Source organism: Tachypleus tridentatus, chromosome 7 (assembly GCF_004210375.1).
Source record: "Tachypleus tridentatus isolate NWPU-2018 chromosome 7, ASM421037v1, whole genome shotgun sequence".
In the NCBI taxonomy this organism is placed as follows: domain Eukaryota; kingdom Metazoa; phylum Arthropoda; class Merostomata; order Xiphosura; family Limulidae; genus Tachypleus; species Tachypleus tridentatus.
Window position 1 is genome coordinate 150,462,449 of NC_134831.1, and position 19,747 is coordinate 150,482,195.

The 19,747-nt window shown below is 31.0% G+C and overlaps 1 protein-coding gene across 6 annotated transcripts in view; it reads right to left on the reverse strand.

Annotated features, from left to right (window-relative positions):
- Positions 1-15,600, reverse strand: part of RecQ4 (RecQ4 helicase) — an 82,760-nt gene extending 67,160 nt beyond the window's left edge. For all 6 annotated transcript variants that reach the window (XM_076514738.1, XM_076514734.1, XM_076514735.1 and 3 more), the window contains exons 1-5: positions 15,424-15,600; positions 7,028-7,061; positions 5,789-5,844; positions 4,630-4,764; positions 1,149-2,197 (exon numbers count right to left, since the gene is read on the reverse strand). In XM_076514738.1, coding sequence (XP_076370853.1) covers positions 1,149-2,197; positions 4,630-4,764; positions 5,789-5,844; positions 7,028-7,061; positions 15,424-15,513 — 1,364 coding nt within the window. In that variant the 5' untranslated portion in view covers positions 15,514-15,600. The remainder of the gene's footprint in view (positions 1-1,148; positions 2,198-4,629; positions 4,765-5,788; positions 5,845-7,027; positions 7,062-15,423) is intronic.
- Between the last annotated feature and the right edge of the window lie 4,147 nt (positions 15,601-19,747).

Genomic DNA, 19,747 nt, shown 5'->3' on the forward strand with positions numbered 1-19,747 from the left:
ACATCATTAACTAAATAATTTACTTTCTGTTTAATTAGTCTTTTATTGTTCACTTTAAAGTTCACCTGTAGATTTACTGTTTTCTCTAAAGTTTAACATTTCCTCTTTTCTCATTGTTATTCACAGTCTTTGTATACCCTTACTTATATCTTACTATCAAACTTCTTTAATGAGTCCAATACAACAAAGTACTTTGAAGAAGGGAGTGTATTATTTAACCTAACCATTGACCAAAATCTCTTAACATGACCCTAATTGCATCCATTCAGTATTAGTTGATACTGACTGGCATTTAGGTGTGATAATATTAAGACGTTTGAACATATCTTAATACTTTAGGTGGTAACAACCATGTGTGTACTAAATTTAACAGTTAATGTCTCTGGGTGCTAACCAAGTTGTATGCAGAGCTTTTTTATGATTCTAATTAGTACAGCGCTATTATTTTTAAAGCTTAAAATAATTAACCTATTTTAATATATTTACTGATGTGCAATCTAGTTTATTTCAGTGTTAAAATATGAAAGAATGTTCAGTGTTGTCTTAAGACATAGGTTTAAAACATGCTACAAAGAGCTATATTAGTAAGCTCTAGTGCAAATAACATTATATAAAAAAACTTCTTAACTTCAGGCTTAATGCACAAAAAACTTATAAGTGTACCAAATATTTTATTCCTTATATTGTTCACTAAAGCATAATGTTTAAACAAAAAGATTATCAAAAAAAGCTATAATTTTTGATTGAGAAATTCCCAAATTAATTGGCTTTTTATAATTGTTACTCGGATATTGTAAGCTATTTATTCAAAAAGCTATTCTTCATTGATTTTTTGTTTGTTTGTTTGTTTTGGAATTTCGCACAAAGCTACTCGAGGGCTATCTGTGCTAGCCGTCCCTAATTTAGCAGTGTAAGACTAGAGGGAAGGCAGCTAGTCATCACCACCCAACGCCAACTCTTGTGCTACTCTTTTACCAATGAAAAGTGGGATTGACCGTCACATTATAACGCCCCCACGGCTGGGAGGGCAAGCATGTTTGGTGCGACTCGGGCGCGAACCCGCGACCCTCAGATGATTTTTTTTTTGTTTAATGTTATAATAATATTAAAAGCGTAATAGAATATACATACTAAAAATGTTTACTGACCTTCCAGAGTCAGAAGAGTTAAATGAATTTTTCACTGATACTTTTTCTATGTCAACTTTTTGTTCACTAACAAGCTTTTTTGACCTTTCCGATTCTTTAATGCATTGCTGAATGTTCCTTAATAAAGGATCACTGTGTGAACTGCTGTTCCTTATTTTCTTTGTTATATTCTCATCAAAGTCACTAGTACATTTCCTCTTGTTTGCCTGAAAATGTTTTTCTTTTCTAAGCTGACATGCAGATCCTTCTGCTTTCAAGTGTCTTATACCTTTATTCAAAATCAGTTTATTTTCTGTTATGTTTTCATTCACATCTTCTCTGGTGTCCTCAGTGACGGATGTAGAAGAAAGTTCCTTAAAAACATAAGCATGATTTTCAAAATTAATTTTGTTGTCATCAAGTGTTGAATTAAGTTGATTGGAAATACTACTGTTATCCTTAATACACAAATTCTCCTCAGCAACATGTGTAGAAAATTGCTTTGTAGCACAGACATTGTTTTCCACATCAGATTTAGTCTCAGGAGAGACAGATGAAGAAACCTGTGTCGTAAGGGCTATATCAGAAAGTTCTTTTGTTTTTTTATGACTTTCTTCAAAATACACTGAACTCTCCAAAATTTTAGGTTTTTCCAAACATTTCACTGTTGAATATTCTGCAGTGTTTTCATTAATTTCTTCTTCATACAAAGGTTGAGTATTAGTAGTGCTACAGCGTTCTAGCCATGCAATATCAATGTTACGCTTTGGACCACACTTTAAGCCATTTTGTCCTGATAAAGCAAAAGAAATGGACTTCATAGATGTTAACCTTACACCTGTTTTCCTAGCTACAGAAAACTGTTTTATCATTGACTTGCCATTAAGTTCTTTAGATTTATGCCCAAATGAGAATACCTCCAAGTTTTCTAATTTAACCTCTTTACATTTTTTTGGTGAAGGTTTAAATGAAGATGTATTACCAGGCTGATCCATTTCTTTTTCATGTACTGGTGTTTTTTCAACTTCATTTTTTGGCAATGTCAGTCTTTTTATTTCTGAGATAGGAACCTGCAAAAAAAGAATATAGTGCTTTCTCCAAATACCATATTCTTCAAAACAACCAAACACTAGTTTCTCTTACATTTAGAAACAGTATAAAACTAATATTGTATTTAAAATATTAAAAAAACATTTTAACGAGATTCGTATTTGTAGTCACCTTACCAGTAACAACCGACATAATACCAAAAATATGAAACCTACATTAAATTTTCTGTTTTTTGTTTTTGTTAAACATACTGTCAGGTTTAATTATATTTAACAACCACAGCCAGATTCATCTCCACAAATAATTCATGATATATTAAGTTACGTTCTTTTGCACTATTACAATGCAACAGTACTATGTTTCATTCTTACATAACTAACAAAAGAATATCTTTATTTAGATATTTTTTACAAATTATTTGTGCAGACATTCTGCAATTAGTTAGTATTTGCATGAACTGGATATAAATAGCTACAAGTTCACATTAACCCTCACCTCAGCCAAAAGTTTCATATTATGACAACTTTGTAACTCTTACACTTCTTAATCAGGTTTTCAAGTCAATGCTCCACTATAATATGAGTCACACAAAAGTAGAAGGGTGATACAGAGATCTTTAAAAGTTAGTATCAAGTGGAGTTTAAACTATGTATGAGGTAAGTGTTGTTGACAATGGGCAACCTAGGATTATAGAATACCGTATCAAAATTTTGTACTACTGAATAAAAGTGATATATAGACAATTCTGCCATTTCTTCCCTATTGGCTTCAACAGCCATTGTTCAAACGAATTAACTCTTTTCATACAAGCATCATTTTTTGTTACAAAACTTTTAATGAGTTATATTTAAAATTTAATTAAACTACTTTATAATCATGGTATATAAATCAACTTCAAATCAAAATGTAGCTCATAATTCAAGATTTAATATTATGTAAGTTTTAAGTTCTTTGTTTTATAATGCAATATTTTAAAAAAATCCTCTATTTCCCCAAGTATGAGAACTGTGGCATTTGCTCTCCAGGTGTCCCCTTTTCTATAATTGATTTATAAATCCTTCAAGTGGTTTGGAATTTAATGTAAACTATTTATCATAATATTGTTATTACTTAGATACAGTATTTTTATTGCTTTCAGTCTTATTTGGTTACACAGCCATAAACTGGAAAATCAGCCTTCTGTAACATTTAATACTATATTATTTACAACCAACGCAAAGCCAAAGTTTTATCTTAATACTATATTATTTACAACCAATGGAAAGCCAAAGTTTTAGTCTATCATATAACATATTCTATTACACTGATTTCTGTACAGGAAATTGTCTATTTCATTTTCAGCTCAAACTTTATTCCCCTGGGAAACACAATGATAAGCTGAATCAAATTTTTAACAGCTCTTATTATATAATTAGAAAGGTAGAAATATTATGAGTTATATAACATTGTCTGTTTTTTATGTTCTCAGGTAAATTATATAATTAACCAAAAAATTATTTAATGCAGTAGTACCTCTAGTATAGAAAAGTAGGACCAAGCTTTGTCAGTAGTAAAAAAGACCCAGGTAAGTACTTTAAGTCTTGTTTTAAATGTGTGTACTTTGTTCCTTTTTTATAAAAGTAACTCAAATGTAAAAATTAGAAACATTTCAAATTAGTTAAGGTTAGATGAAGTAAAAGAAAAAAAAACATTTTCACAAGTAGCTTGTACCTTACACAATTTAATAGGGTCTCCAAGTTACATGTTTGCCAGTTGAGTTATAGCTTGTGTGACAGGGTTACTAGCTATACATAATTGAAAGGGCAATAAAACAATAAAATTTAAGTAGATAAAGATGTATACTGTCATGAGTTTTAAGTTGTTTAAGATAAACCAATGTAATTTAATGTTACATTTTGAATTCATTCTAAAAGAAAAAAAGAGTAACATGTACAAGTTTTGTATTTTTTTATGGGATTACATGGACAGTTACATTGAACAACCTTGTACAGTGTTAAGGGAGGAACAAATAAGATAAAATATACTTTTATATATATAAAAAAATAATCTTAACAAGAAAGCCACATTCCATTCAGAGGAGTCAACACTTTGACTCCATATATTCACTGAGAGATTTTTATTGAAAATACTTCATTAAATACAAACCCCTATTTTGGTTCCATCAAAAGTAATTCTAGGTAACAACATGGACCCAAAAAGGGGGTTTGTAGTTGTAGTAAATAATGTCTACAGTACTTTAAGCTTTGTTTCCTTACTTTTTTTATGATCCCTATTTCCAGAAATTTAAATTCCCAAGTTTTTATTTATCTTGTAACTAATTATATTAATTTTTTGAATCTTGGTGAAATCAAAACTAACTTCAAAGTATGAATTCTAAAACTGATAAAACTGCAAGTTTGTAGAACAACAAAATACATCAAAATGAAGTAGGAAATTTTCCAAATCAATTTACCCTTGACTTGTTTATTTCAAAATTCTGTTTAAGCTTATTAGCAAAATGCACTACTGCCGATTTCTTTGCAGCTGCTTCACTACTGATTGCACGATTTGCAGATTTGTTGAGAGAACTGTTCCACACATGGTCATCCTATGAAGTAACAAAAACATCAAAGAGCCATAACACTTTTAAATTAATATATTATATTTTAAATGAAACCACCTGATACAGCAACTTTTAGATATTCTAAGTAATTGCAACAAGTATATAATCATAGATTTTCCAAAATCAGAACTTCTACCAAGTTAAACCTGAAAAGTACAAATTCTTACCTCTTCCTTACATAAATATAATTGGCACAAAATACTGATTATTTAACTATTATTCAAAGTAAAGCATAATCTTAAATTAATAGCAGTATTTATGTATGCTAGCTCACAACACTGGTTTAGAAATGACAGATGTGTTTAGTAGACAACTCTGACACTACAAGTCAGAAATGTATCAGAATGTTATTAACTTGACTTGAAATGTCTCATTTCAATATTACTTAATATTTTAGAAACATCTTATTTTATTCCATTTTTGAACAAATATTCCACTAGTATATTTTACACCTTTTAGTTAATCAGCATAAAATTTGATTAATACAAGTAAAATGTTAGAAAGATAATAAAATCACTATTTGAAAGACATTCATAAACAACTTTAGTATGTGAGTACATGCATTAGATTTATTGTCAAGTTATCAATTCATTTCTTCATAACAGTTTTTAGGTACATGAGAATCTTTGGATTTTTGACAAAATTTCAATGCTTTGAAAGTGCTTTTTTTTTTAAAGTATGCTACTGTCTGAGTTATATATACACACATATACATCTCAAATACCTAAATTAAAAGCTCTATGCAAATTTTTACAAATTTAAAACAGCAGTTCATGTAGGATCAAGAGAACAGCATCAAAATTATTCAAAAGTGTTTAAAATTATCCTGTCTATTGTCCAAAATTAGATAATCTACTCCTCTTTTTTTTGAGGAGAGTATTGACTTGAAGGAGTTAAAAAAACAAACTTTTTCTCATATTATGTATTAAAGCTGAATTAAAAGATAATGTGAATTTATGTAGAAACACAAGTTTATTCTAAACCTTTCCTAAAATTAAAGACAACATACCTGTTTTTCACTCACTTTGACTGCATTACGTAGTTTCCAGTAGAGCTTGTAATTATCTAGTTATGGTAAATAGATGCCAATTATTCTTTGAAAAATAATAACTATTCATATAGTTACTCAGATGGTTCTCCTCACTTTTGATGAAATGTTACACATAACTTTTACATAAATTCTTAAATCTGTCTTTTTTTTTCTTTCAAATCTTAAATATTTATTACTAAGTTACTTTTAAAGACATAATTATTATTTAAACTACTTTCACAATAAAAATATTCAATAATTGTCCCCATTCTCCTGTGCCTACATTAATTAAATAAATGCAATTATAACAGTCACTTATTCTTCAAAAAATATGTGATAGTGATTCCTTAAAATCTTAAGTATCAACATCAAAAGCTCTGTGCCTGTATACTTATTTTACTAATTTAAAATGATAGCTTACACAGAATCAGGGGCATATGTGTATATATATGGTGTCAATAGCATAAATGCACCATCAACTTTAAACAATTACATGCTGTGCATAACCAGAATTTCTATATTTCTTCCCAACAATGTTCTGTTGCTTTAATTCTGCATTATTATAATTGCACCACTCCACTCAATCTACTGCAATTAAGTTTACTTTATGTTACTAAGTTACATGTGTTTTTCAGAATTTCCCTTGGCTGAAGCAGTACTATACATACAATTCTGGCTAACAGGGAACCTTTCATCACTCCAAAACATTTTTTCCTGAGGCAGTGACTCCAAAATCAAACAGTGCAAGCCAAAAAGGGGAGAAATTTTAGTTTTTATAATTCATTTAACCTGGAGAATGGAGGGGGAAGGTTTTATTATATATGATGTTTTAAAGTTCTAGATATAATTCATTTATTCAGTGGTATTTATCAGCAGTTCATATTCATATAGATGTAAAGTTTGAGTTTTTTTCAGTTTTCTGGGAATGTAATCTTTTTAATCTTCCATTTATTGTATTTTCTTGACCACAGTGCAGTAAAAATATTAGTTTGATTTCAACATACTTTAAGTTAAAAAACAAACAAACCTGAGATTTTATAGCAGAGTAACTTAAAACTCTCAACTGCAAAGGATACCCCAGCCCATCTAGCCTATAGTTTTCTAATCATGGGTATAGTTAATTTTCTGGTGAATCACCAACTTACAGGGTTACCCTGTGTCCAAGCTATAGTTAAAATACAAACAAACTGAAATGTGTTAATATACTAATGAAATTACCTTGAATGTCTTTTGAAGCATCTTTTATATCATTCTGAAAAAGGAAAGAAATAATTAATATAAAAAAATACATATATAAATGTTATATAGTAAGAAAGTATGCACAACTGTGTATAATTTAATATTCATCTTTACCGGGAATAAACAAGGAAAATAGCACATATAGAAAACTTTCATAAAAATGTAACATACAAAATGGGAGGGGACATGAATAAAAACAATATAGTAATTTGAGAGCTTCCTAAGAATACTGTTTGATGTAAAAATTATAAAACTTGACATTTCACATAACCATACAGTTCTTAACAACAGACTTGAATATAACTTGAAACAGTTCAGTCATTTGATTTTTAACAACTATGTATAAACTATACATTTATAAAAAAATGCATCATACTTGTAAAAGCAAATAACTTCAGTAAGATCACAAATAATAATGCAAAGAGAAGAAAAATGATACCAGTAAAAATGCATTAATTACCATTTCTAATTTCACCAGTCATTATTATTATTATTGGAACTATTTTTTCCAGTTTTCATAAAAACTGGTTATCTATTCTGAAACAGTCACATATCACAATTATACTAACAAATAGGGTGTAAGAATGATTACATTAGACCCATCTTTGCACACTTGATGAACACTAAGAGCAGGTTTACTGTGTAATTTCATTAGCCCTTTTGTGACAAGTCACGTCAAAAGCCATGCCATCTTGTTAATTGACTTGCATTCAAAATTTTATTAAACTACTATTTTATGAATTTATGTCAATAAGTTTAAAGTAAATTGTAGATTACAATGCAAACTTTAATATTATACAAGTTATTTCTTAATAACTTGAGTCAGTTGGTATGTTGAAGGCAGCACTGTTTAAAATTAAATGTTTGTGATGTTAAAATACTAAGTTTATAGTTTCATACAAATTAGTAACTTAAATTACCAATATGACAAGTTAGAATATAAAACAAGAACCCCATATCTTTTTATTTTTCTGAGATATGGCTTAAGTACTGAAACAAACACAGTGACCCTTTTCACCTCTTCTCATTTTTTAGAAATAGTCACTTATATACTCTTACTACAACATATGACAGGTGATTAACCAATTAACAGCTCACAATGTCTCCCTAGTGGTTTTCTCAGTCATTTTACTTTGTGAAAAGACTACCATCTTCTTTCAATTCAAGGTTACAATGAGGTAGGTTGTGTCTTTAGTCCATTTGAAGTTTCCTTTTTTTAGACCTTAATACAACTTAGTTACTAAGTTTAATAAATTATAGTGAAATTCTATAGTATCAATATAGTTATTTATGATTTTGTGGTTATTCAACTGTATATATAAAACCTAATGATATCCTTTGTGTGCAAAATTTTAAAAGGCTTACAATCTACAACCTACATCCAGCAACAACCAAAATCAAACGTTGTAGCCAGATGAGTTGATTGTTTGTTTTACTTCTTTAAGAAAAATAATTTTCATAACATATTTCTAAATAGAAGTAATTATGTACATATATAATGTATAATAATTTAAATGTTACAGTATAATACTAGTCCACTAAAACATGGCCAATACTGGATCAGTTTTATGTTATTGGATATGATAACATGAGTGCAAGAGCACCATGTAAATGCAAGTTATGTACTGTTAGCTAGGCACAACTTAATATAATAAAAAATATATAATGTTACGAGACTTAAGCTATTTAGACTAAACATTTGTATCTTTGTGTTATAACATATAGTCACTCTAGCATGAAAAAACACAATTTATGAATTATTTCCCTTTTTTTATGATAGTAACAAGGTCAGTCACTTGACAGACCTCATACAGGGTACAGAAAATAACAAAATATAAAGTCTTACTGAGAACAAACATTTGAAATGTATTTAGGAGGTTTAAGAAATTACATAATTTTTGAGATTTCTGGGAAGAATAATTTTTTAAAATCATAACATGAAATCACTTTGCACTCAGACTAATAAGCAGACTTGATATTTTCACAAACAAGTCTTTAGTAAAAATATTTCATTAAAAAATCTTATTTTTTTGTGTACAAAAACTTGTAATCTTTACGAAATGTCTGCCAACTTTTATGAAGGTACACAGTGTATATTATACTGATCCTACTGCAAAAGGGTTAAATGCAACCCGTGTTTCTTCAGAACTGGTAGCTTTCAGAATAATAGATAGTTGATTAGGTTGATAAGATATATGATCCCACTTTAGCTGTACACATAACTCAAAGATCTTTGCTTTTCAAACTATCAAGTAATGTTTGATAGCAAGACAACATTTCTATGGAGCTGACTGCATAATAATTTCCAGCAAAATATAACTAGCACAGCTCAAACCATTAAGTAAGACCCTAAAACATTAACAGTAATACTGACTGTTAATGATCACTGGGAATTATTGCATAACAATCAGCTGAAAGGACTTTGTAGTCCTACTTTTCCAAGTAATCAGTGATCTACACATACCTGTAGATAAAAACTTCTCTTGCAATTTTGCATAATGTAATTGTGAGATCATACCTAGAGGTATGGTTAGTCTATATCACTCTTCCTGAGGTACAGCAAAGGCATTAGAGCTGGATAATTAGTGGACTTTATATTGATTCATTGTTGGGATTATCAATTGATTATTTAACTAATCCTTACATAAGATATGAATATTTGTGATAATAGAGGTTATAACATTTGTTAGTGAATATGTATTTCTCCACATGATTGAGAGCTAGATTCTGACATTGAAAAGATGGTGAAGGAGGAGGGACTTACATAGACAAAGAAAAAAAAAAAAGCTTCTTCCTGAATGTATGTAGTAATAAAAGAAAGGAAAATTTAGAGTGTGACACTAACAAAGAATGATTAAGAGCTAAGTGGATGGTCACTTGGTGGGAAAGCACATTCATCTCATGCAGGGAAAACTTTCCACCCTACAGGGATGACAGAACAAAAGGTGTAGTCAAAAGAACCTCCTGCATGGACCTAGCATTATACAAGTGAGACAAATGTAAAGACTACTCATGGGATTGGCAGAGCAAGTACATGTAGTGTTACTTGGACAGCCAGTTACAATGTACAGTAAGAAACACAAGATAAGACAGATGCAAAGATGAATCATGTCAGATCTGCATTCCAAAAAGAATGCAAGACCAATCTGTCTTGGATAAGGACTAAGAATTATCTGATTCTTTGTGTACTACATTTCTAGGTAAACACCCCAGTCCTACTTCTAATCAAGAGGGTACATCCACTTATCCTCATACCAGTAAGACTACATTAACTCAAAATGGAATTCTCCATATCAACTTTCCCAGTGATTTGGGTAAGCAATTGTTTTCCCATTACCCATTAGAAGAAAAGGGAGGTTGGGGTAAGAATTTGTGTATGGGGAAGAATGGAAGAAGAATTTTCTAAGATCCACATAAGGTCTTACACCAATAGATAGTGTAATGGGTTATACAAATAAGAACAGATGGAATTAGCCAGGTGTGGGGGTTGAACCACATCTGCTGCTGTCATTTTGTTGTTTTTTCTGAAGTATAGTCTAAAAGGTGATATGTAAATACTGCTGAAGCCATCATAAAGAACACCCCATCTCAACAACAGACACTGAACCAGCAAATAAGCTGAACACTTTAATTTCTCCACTTGATGTAAATTTTGGGAGAGAATGAACTGTTCTGTGAGAAACATCATCAGCTACAATTGTCTACCATACAGACAGAATAATGGTGATGAATAACCTTCAAAAACAACAAAAATCAACATCTTACCTCTCTAGAACCTCTGGGAAGATTGTATAATAATGACCTTTCCTTCCCTAAAGAATTAGCATGTTTGCAACTTCCATGTATCCTATCAACATGAATGCAATATTACCTACCTTCTTACTACAAAAAACAGCAATTTTATGCCTGGGGAATTTAAAAGGGTTTTACAAGAGAGATACTTAGATTGAAGTTTCTCTTTAATGTGTAAATAATAAAGCTGGCCACTTTTGGAACAGATAAACAAAATCTATATTCAGATAATAAAAAGAAAAATGTTTGTATATGCACTGTGAATGATCACACAATGCCTTAGGTAATGCTTAGCTTTATTGCTGCATCTCTATCAAGATTAAATTCTCCAAAACTATACATGATCGTCCTTGTAAACACAAAGCAGATCCTTTCTGTAGATAGACCAAAGGAAAATTGAACCAAGAAAACTCATTTGAACCTAGAGTGTCCAATGGCAAATCTTCATCTTCCAAGAGCACTGGTCAGCTGTCACTTTCACTCAACAGTATAATCAACTAGCCAAGGATATTTCAGTTCTAGCTCATTCAGCTGGGATACCTTATCTAATGCTGAAATATCCTTGCAGGCAATGATGTCACATTTTAAAGAAAACAAATTAACATAAACAAGTTTCTAAACCATGTGTTAAGTCAATAACTGTAAAGAAAATAATTAATAAATAAACAAATGGAAAAATTCTATATCATTAAGAAGGTAAAAAAAAACATGATATACATATTAAACTGTTGAGATTGCCTTATTTATTCAAAAAAAGTGCAGAAAGTTTTGCTGACAAGGCTACAATGCAAAAAGTAAATTAAAACCTTAAAAAATATAAAGTAATTGACTGGAGTATGAAAATTGAAGAACCAAATAAGTAGTCCCTTATGAAAAAGGAGCATTGGCTTTGTTAAAAATGGCTATGAATTAACAAAAGGTTAATCCATTGCTAAGATGCAACACAAATTTATTGTGACTTTGTATAACTCTCTGGTGAGAACTCATTAGGCAATACATAAATGATGGGCTGTCCTCTTACTGTTCTAGTTTTGCATTTGCAAAAGTGCTTTAAGTTTCCCCAGCTGTCAATATATATTATATACTTATAATTCCCAGATAATGATACAAAGCCATAATTCAAATTAATTTATTGTTTACGAACTACACAAAATTACCTTATTCGTGAAATATAATACACAAACTCTCCCTCTTGTCTTGCAGGATACATACAAAGTCTCACTAAAATATTTTTTTTGTATAGACTACCTTTTTATTTATATTACATTTTTTGAAGACATCTTGAAAGTTTGTTTGCAATTTTAGGTTTATTTGTTTCAAAGTCAGAATCTAATTAGGTGGGTAATCTGGAAATTATAGTTTGTATTTTTTAAGATGAGAAATTACAAGTTGTTGCAAAACATTTGGCACTTTGTTTCATAAAATTGGCATCTCATTAAAAAGACATGGTTCTATTTCAAAAATTGTTACACACAATTTTCAGTCAAATAAAAGACTAAAAGTTTTCATAAAATGATTGGAAAATACAAAAGACAAAATGTCTGGACACAAAACAAAAAAATGTGACAACTTGATACAAGTAAAGAAAAACTTTGAGCAGTTTCCCACAGTTGAAACATCATTTAAAACGTCTCGAATATTTACAAAAATAAGAGAAATTTTGGTGGTCAACTTCATTTCGTTTCTACATACGAGTTTTATAGATTCAATTTTTCACAAGGTAAGCATCTTATGCTTTATCAAGTAATGCCAAAATTTTGCAAAAATATGTATTTATGAATAGAATCACAACATCAAAAGTTTGTTTTAAAGTGAGAGAGTAATCATGGAGGTGAGAACATTGTCTTGGATCTCCCTCAAGCATATAGAACCTATATTTTTCAATAAATTACAGTGCACTTTACAAACTTAAAATAATTAGGAATACTGGAAGAATATGGTAAAAAGACATTTTATCATTTGAATATAAAACTTAATTGCTACTATCTTTATTTTCACTGATTTTAGGTCTAATTTTTAAACAGTCATAACACATTTTCTGAATGCAGTACCCCAGATATGACCTAGCCATATATACCTACACAATGACATTATAATCTCTTTAGATTTGTATTCGATACTTCTGTAGACACAACTAAAATCCTATTTGCCCTGCCACTAGCAACAATGTATTACTTGAATGTCTCAAGACTTATCAACCAGAATACCTGAATCTTTTTTCTATAACTGTTTTAAGGTTATTCCCATCAAAATTAGGGTCATAATTCAAATGTGATATCCCATATACATTACCTTGTATTGATTACAATGAAAGGTCATCTCGCATCTACTTAACCTACTCATCACATAATTCAACTCCTTTTACAAAGCATAGTATCCTTCTTACAGCCAGCAACAACTAAAACATTTATGTTATCAGCAAACTCAAATAATCTATTAACCATTTTATAATCCGTGCCACTGATGTAAATCAAAATGAGCAAAGGTCTTAACACTGATACCTGAAGTACCCCATTTGTGGCATAAATCAAGTTTCACTGAATTCCATTTATAATAACCCTCCATTTTCTTCCATCTAGCCAGTTTTTTTATCTAATGAGCCAACTTATTTCCACATCAACTTTTTAGTAAGTCTTTTATGACACACCTTGTTGAATGCATTCTGAAAATTTAGATACACCACATATGAACAAGCAGTAATCTCTTGTAAGCAACCATTAGTAAGGCAGGATTTTCACCTTGTAAAACCATGCTGCCTATCACAAAAAATTCAGACTTTGTTAAATGATGTTAGAAAACATATTTTATCAAACTTTCAAAATATTTTTCCACCACTTTTATTTCTGGAAAATTATGATCATCTCTTTTGAAATGAGGAGTAACTTCCAACCTTCTGGTAACTACCTACTATTCAAGGACTTGAAAAAATACAGTATCCAAACTTAACCTCTTTCAAAACCCTTGAGTAACTATTATCTAACCAATGGGCTTTATAATTCATCCAACTTCTCACATTTTACTTAAGTCCAGAGTTAATGTGATCATCTTCCTCAGTCTTGTTTCCCTCTAGCAGCTGTGCAAGATGATGAATGTTGCTTAAATCTTAATAAAAAAATGAGGAAATGTTGAGATAGGACAGCACAAACAGTCTATGGATCTCACTGTACACAACACCTTGAGTGTGAGGTTTCTAAGCTTGTAATAATATTTGTAATTTTGAATTATCCGTTGTTAGTTTCTGAGCAATGAACAATTCTTTTGATCAATTCTGTACAATTACTCAACTGAAATGTCTTTTCTTTTTTCTTTTTACAATTTATTATGTATTCAGCTCAAATAAATCTTCTCTTTCTCCATTAGTAAACAAATAGGTACTTGATTAGTCATTTAAAGAAAAAGTGGTGAAACAAACTGTGAAATATGCAAACCCATTTTAATTTTAGTAACAATGAAAACTGAAGCATGGAAAAACCTCCTCAGTTCAAAGATTACCCTTGAAAAGAAGTCCATGTAACTGAAAATAGGATAATCTATTATAAAACATAATATTAAGACTTATGATTTCTTTGTGCAGTATTCTAAAAAGAGTGGGGCAAAAAGTTTGGTTTGGAATTTTGCATCTGTTCTACCCAACCCTAATTTAGCAATGAATGACTAGAGGGAAGGCAGCTAGTCATCACCATCAACTACCAACTCTTTGGCTACTCTTTTACCAGTGAATAATGGGATTGATCACTACATTATAATGATCTCATAGCTAAAAGGTCAAGCATGTTTGGTAGCGCAAAGATTCAAAACTGCGATCCTCAGATTGCGAATCGAGCATTCTAACCACTTGACCATGCTGGGCCAGGAACAAAAGAACACAACTCTAAGATTTAGAAAAATGACAGGCTAGACTACAATTAATTAAGAAAGTTTTATGGTGACTGGTTTATTAAAGGAGTAGCAGTTATTAGTACTGAATGGTTAGATTAAATATTTTCAAAATGAAACCAATTAAAGTTGTACTTAATTAATTAAGGGTAGGTGTGTAATAACATTTACATACCTACTGAAAATGTGTAAATTTAAAACAAGGAACCCTTAACAAATATATACATTTTTAATTTTCATGGTTTCTCATTTGTAAGAATTTTATAATCAATTTGCATTTTCTATTTGGAGCAGTTACTAAAATTAAAATTTTGTCACTGTTTTTATTCATAAAATTATATAATAACTGTTAAAAAACAAATGAACAAAGCTATAAAATAATAGCTTTGTCAATTTGGGATCATTAGATGAGCCGTATCAACCAAAGTTTTCATAACTGTGGCCCCACACCATGTTAAGCAACCATTTTTACATTTCGATAATATCATAATTTACAAAGTTTAAATTTGACTGCTATTGATAATAACAAATATGATTATGCCCACTAGTATTATGTATCTTGCAATCTGTATATTCCACGACAAGCTACGTATTAACCGTAGTCTGCGAAGCGAATCAGATTTTATATATACAGCCACTTACTGCCATGCTAAATAGTTAAATATTATATAACAAATTATAAGTGGAAAAAATTAAATTATACAAACTTTTTCTGGTTTTCTCTTATTCTCACGATAAAACGACTCTTCCCATTTTTTTATTTTAATTTTCAGCTCAGTTATTTCTGAACTACTCATAGTATCTCGTCACAACTTTGATACAAGATTCCAAGTTTTATAGACCTCATAATTCCCGGTCATTTTTAGACAGTTTCGAGTCACCTAACGTCATAGAAAAAGTATGAAAATAAAAAATATAATCACGTATTGTTTACTGCGCGAAATACTAATATGTTACATAATCTGAAAAGCTCATAGATTATATATATATATTATATTTACCATTACTAGAAGCACAAAACTGAATAATATATATATGGATATTATGTGTTTTCAGTTTAAAATTTCCATTTACAGTTCACTACTATTGTGTATAATTTTAATACAATCGGCAGAAATTTTATTCGCTTGTAACTAATTTCAGTAAATCTTCTCTATTGTAACTTTTAGTATTTTGATAAGAGTTTCATATTCATATTAACATATAACGTTTTGGGGCAACATAGCACCTAATAATCCATATCGGCTATTGCATCTTCTTAACAATAACACCACCAACAACAAAAAAATCCGATAACTATAATAATCCTTGATATGTAAGCTGTTTTAAGTTGTCTTCAATCCCCTCAATAAACCTAGATTTATATTGGATGTAAATAAAATGTAGCATTGATGCTGCATCACAATTTATTTATTCTTTTAAATTATTCAGCAAATGAACAATTCAAGATATTAAAAATTTGAAGCCCAGTATTTCATTCGATTAACCACTTGTCACTGAGCTATACCAATTTTAGGGAATATCACATCTCAACCAGTAATTCTGGACAAAGTCAAATCGAAACAAGGCAGTGTTTATAATTGTGATAACCTATCTATTACATGTATGATGCTTTAATTATGGCGAGTTAAAGACAAATAAAAACTATATATATATATGTATATATAGTTTACAGTCTACCACTATAACAAACCTAGGTTTTTTTGCTTTTTTTTGTCGATTTGCTTTTGTACAAGACAACTGACAAGAGACTGATTTTCCCGAAACCGGTATAACTCAGCAACAAGAAGTAAATGTAATTTTAGTATAATAATTACTTATTATAGCAACTATATTGACGACAATAATTTTGGGCTCAGTAGTTTTACTGCACAGTTTTTAGTTATTTTTTAAATAACTTTCACTCATAGTTTTCTGCTAAAGGTCTCGTGTCCTTCCTTCATTTGAGTTAGAGAAGCCAGGTTTATTGTAACCGAGAACCGGAAACCAGTCAAAGAAAGACTAAGCACAGCAAAGTAGTGAATGAAAAAAATATTGCACAGCTAGGAAGTTTTACAAAAATATTAATATCCGATTATCCAACCAATATCCACAAGTTGATGCTATGATGAACAAGCATCACAGAAACTACATAAATCAATTATACTGCAATAATGTCACCTTATGTCCTGTCATGAGCGTTATTAGTATAACTTTCAACCTGGTGAGAAAGTTTGTATGTTTTGTTGCATGTTATGCAAAGGTGCAAGAAGACTACCTGCGCTAAATGCCCCTAATTTTTGAATGATGCATTAGAGCTAGTCCACACCACCTACTGCTAGATCTAAGGCTATTCTTATTAGATCGGGCCCAGCATGGTCAGGTGGTTATGGCACACTAGCAATTATTAATAATAATAGTAATGATTAATATTATTAAATAAGAACTCGCGTCATAGTACTGCTAATACTAAATTACTATACAGTGTCACTAGCGATTTTGACAGCTAGTATTAGAACTGTTTTATTTGTAAATTCATAGTCACAAGTATAGCTCGTATATCTTTCATCCACTGCAATGTTCTGTACCTATCTGAATCTTAAATACGTACCTGAACACAGAACAACTGCCCGGCATGACCAGGTGGTTAAGGCACTAGACTCATAACGTGAGGGTCGCGGGTTTGATTCCACGTCCCACTTTTCAGCCGTGGTGCGTTATAATGATTCAGTCAATCCCACTATTAGTTAATAAAGAGTAATTCAATAGTTGGCAGTGTATAGTGATGATTGTTTGGCTTCCTTCTTGTATTACACTGATAAATTAGGTACGGCTAAGGCAAATAACTCTCGTGTGATTTGCTCGAAACGCAAAAGAAACAAACAAATCTTATTAGATCGAATAGTAGAAGCTGACCATTACCTCTATATATCACCCATGGGCCCCAAAGTGTGGAAAGCAATTTTTTGGCAATAATGAGACACAAACTATGGAAGTACCTTGTCAATGTTAATATAAGTTCTCTGAACATAACCATATAAACTAGGAATTCAATACTGTAAGAATCTATATTTTGAATATGTACAATTACTGAGTTCAAGCAAACTTTCAAATATGTGGTATTACTATGTTGAATTAAATTCTAAATATAATATATCTTATCTTTCAGTGTTTAAAAATAAATTGCAAATAAAATCCGTACTTATATTAATCCTAAAATAGTTACTTACTAGACTTCTCTATGCACTAATACAAGTATATAATATAAGGGCGGTTGATTACACTAGTAAGAAACAACTAACTAGTAACAGTTGTAAAAGTGAGAAATGTAGCAAAAAATCAGAAATGAAAGTGAGACGAAGGAGAAACATACGTGTAAAATCAATTACTACAGCCCGGCATGCCCAAGCGTGTTAAGGCGTGCGACTCGTAATCTGAGGGTCGCGGGTTCGCATCCCCATCACGCCAAGCATGCTCGCCCTTTCAGCCGTGGGGGCGTTATAATGTTACGGTCAATCTTACTGTTCGTTGGTAAAAGAGTAGCGCAAGAGTTGGCGGTGGGTGGTGATGACTAGCTGTCTTCCCTCTAGTCTTACACTGCTAAATTAGGGACGGCTAGCACAGATAGCCCTCGAGTAGCTTTGTGCGAAATTCAAAAAACAAACAAACAATCAATTATTACAAATGCAAGATTAACTAAAAAAAACAGACCACAAATCATATTTCTTGACAAGAATTTATTCATACCAGCCGTCCTGAGATAAAAGAATTTTTTCAATAATTCATATACAATATCACAGAAGTATGCTGATTTTTTCTTCTCACAGCAACAGTACATATCCGTATATTTCTTTCAATAGATTGACTTAGTAAAACAAACAAAGGAAAGTTTAATTGTTTTCTCTGCCTTTGGTGTTTTCAAATTGTTTTCATCAGTCCTTCTGTTTGGCTCGAAAAAAAATGCACAGCTTTTGTAGTGCAAACCAACCTTTCTTTCATTGTATATCACGTTCATAAATCCTCATAACTGAAAAACACATATATTTGTATTATCCATCCTTTCTTCTGAATATTAAACTCCTTTGATTCATCAGCGTTTCATCATTTATTTTGTTTGTTTATTTATGTTTACCAGAAAATCAACCCTTCGAATAAAGATAACTGAAAGTTAAAGTCGAGTTAAAACACCGAAAGGTACTTTGGTTAAATTCAAGTTAAAATTAAATATACATTCGAAGAAAAAAAAACGTGTTAAATGCGCATGAAGGCAAAAGTTCTGTACAACATATAAAATAGTACCTTTTAAATATAGAGAACGATTGTAAAAGACAAATTGGAAATACAGAAAATATACATCTACGTGTAAAATTTTAAAAGTTAAATTTTTGTTATATTTTATTATATATAAGATTTTTTTAAATTTTACCGTTCACTTTTTAGGTAATGAAATCATCTTCCAGAAAGTACATTCTTATGAAGTATCCATTAGAATACACTTAGAATCTGAATCAATGAAATTTACTTTTCATTTCTGTAGATGCGATAACAGTTGTTTGATATTAAGCACAAAGCTATACAAAGGGCTATCTGTACTCTGCCCACCATGGTATCGAAACTCGGTTTTTAGCAGTATAATTCCCCAGACATACCACTGTACCACTGGGGGTGATAAAAAAGGTGGTCGTTGGAAGTTTTTACTAAGCATTTGAGACAGTAAACTCTCAACTTTCTTATCTTTTGTTAGTTTTAACTTTGAGAATGTAGAGCTTTCTTCAAAGGTTTCCAACTACACTTGGCAAAGGCATGGCCAGGTGATTAAGGCACTCGACTCGTAATCAGAGGAGTGCGGGTTTGAATCCCAGTCGCACCAAACATGCTCAATCTTTCAGCCTTGAGGTGTTATAACGTGACGGTCAATCCCACTATTCATGGGCCTGGCATGGCCTAGCGCGTTAAGGCGTGCGATTCGTAATCTGAGGGTCGCGGGTTCGCGCCAAACATGCTCGCCCTCCCAGCCGTGGGGGCGTTATAATGTGACGGTCAATCCCACTT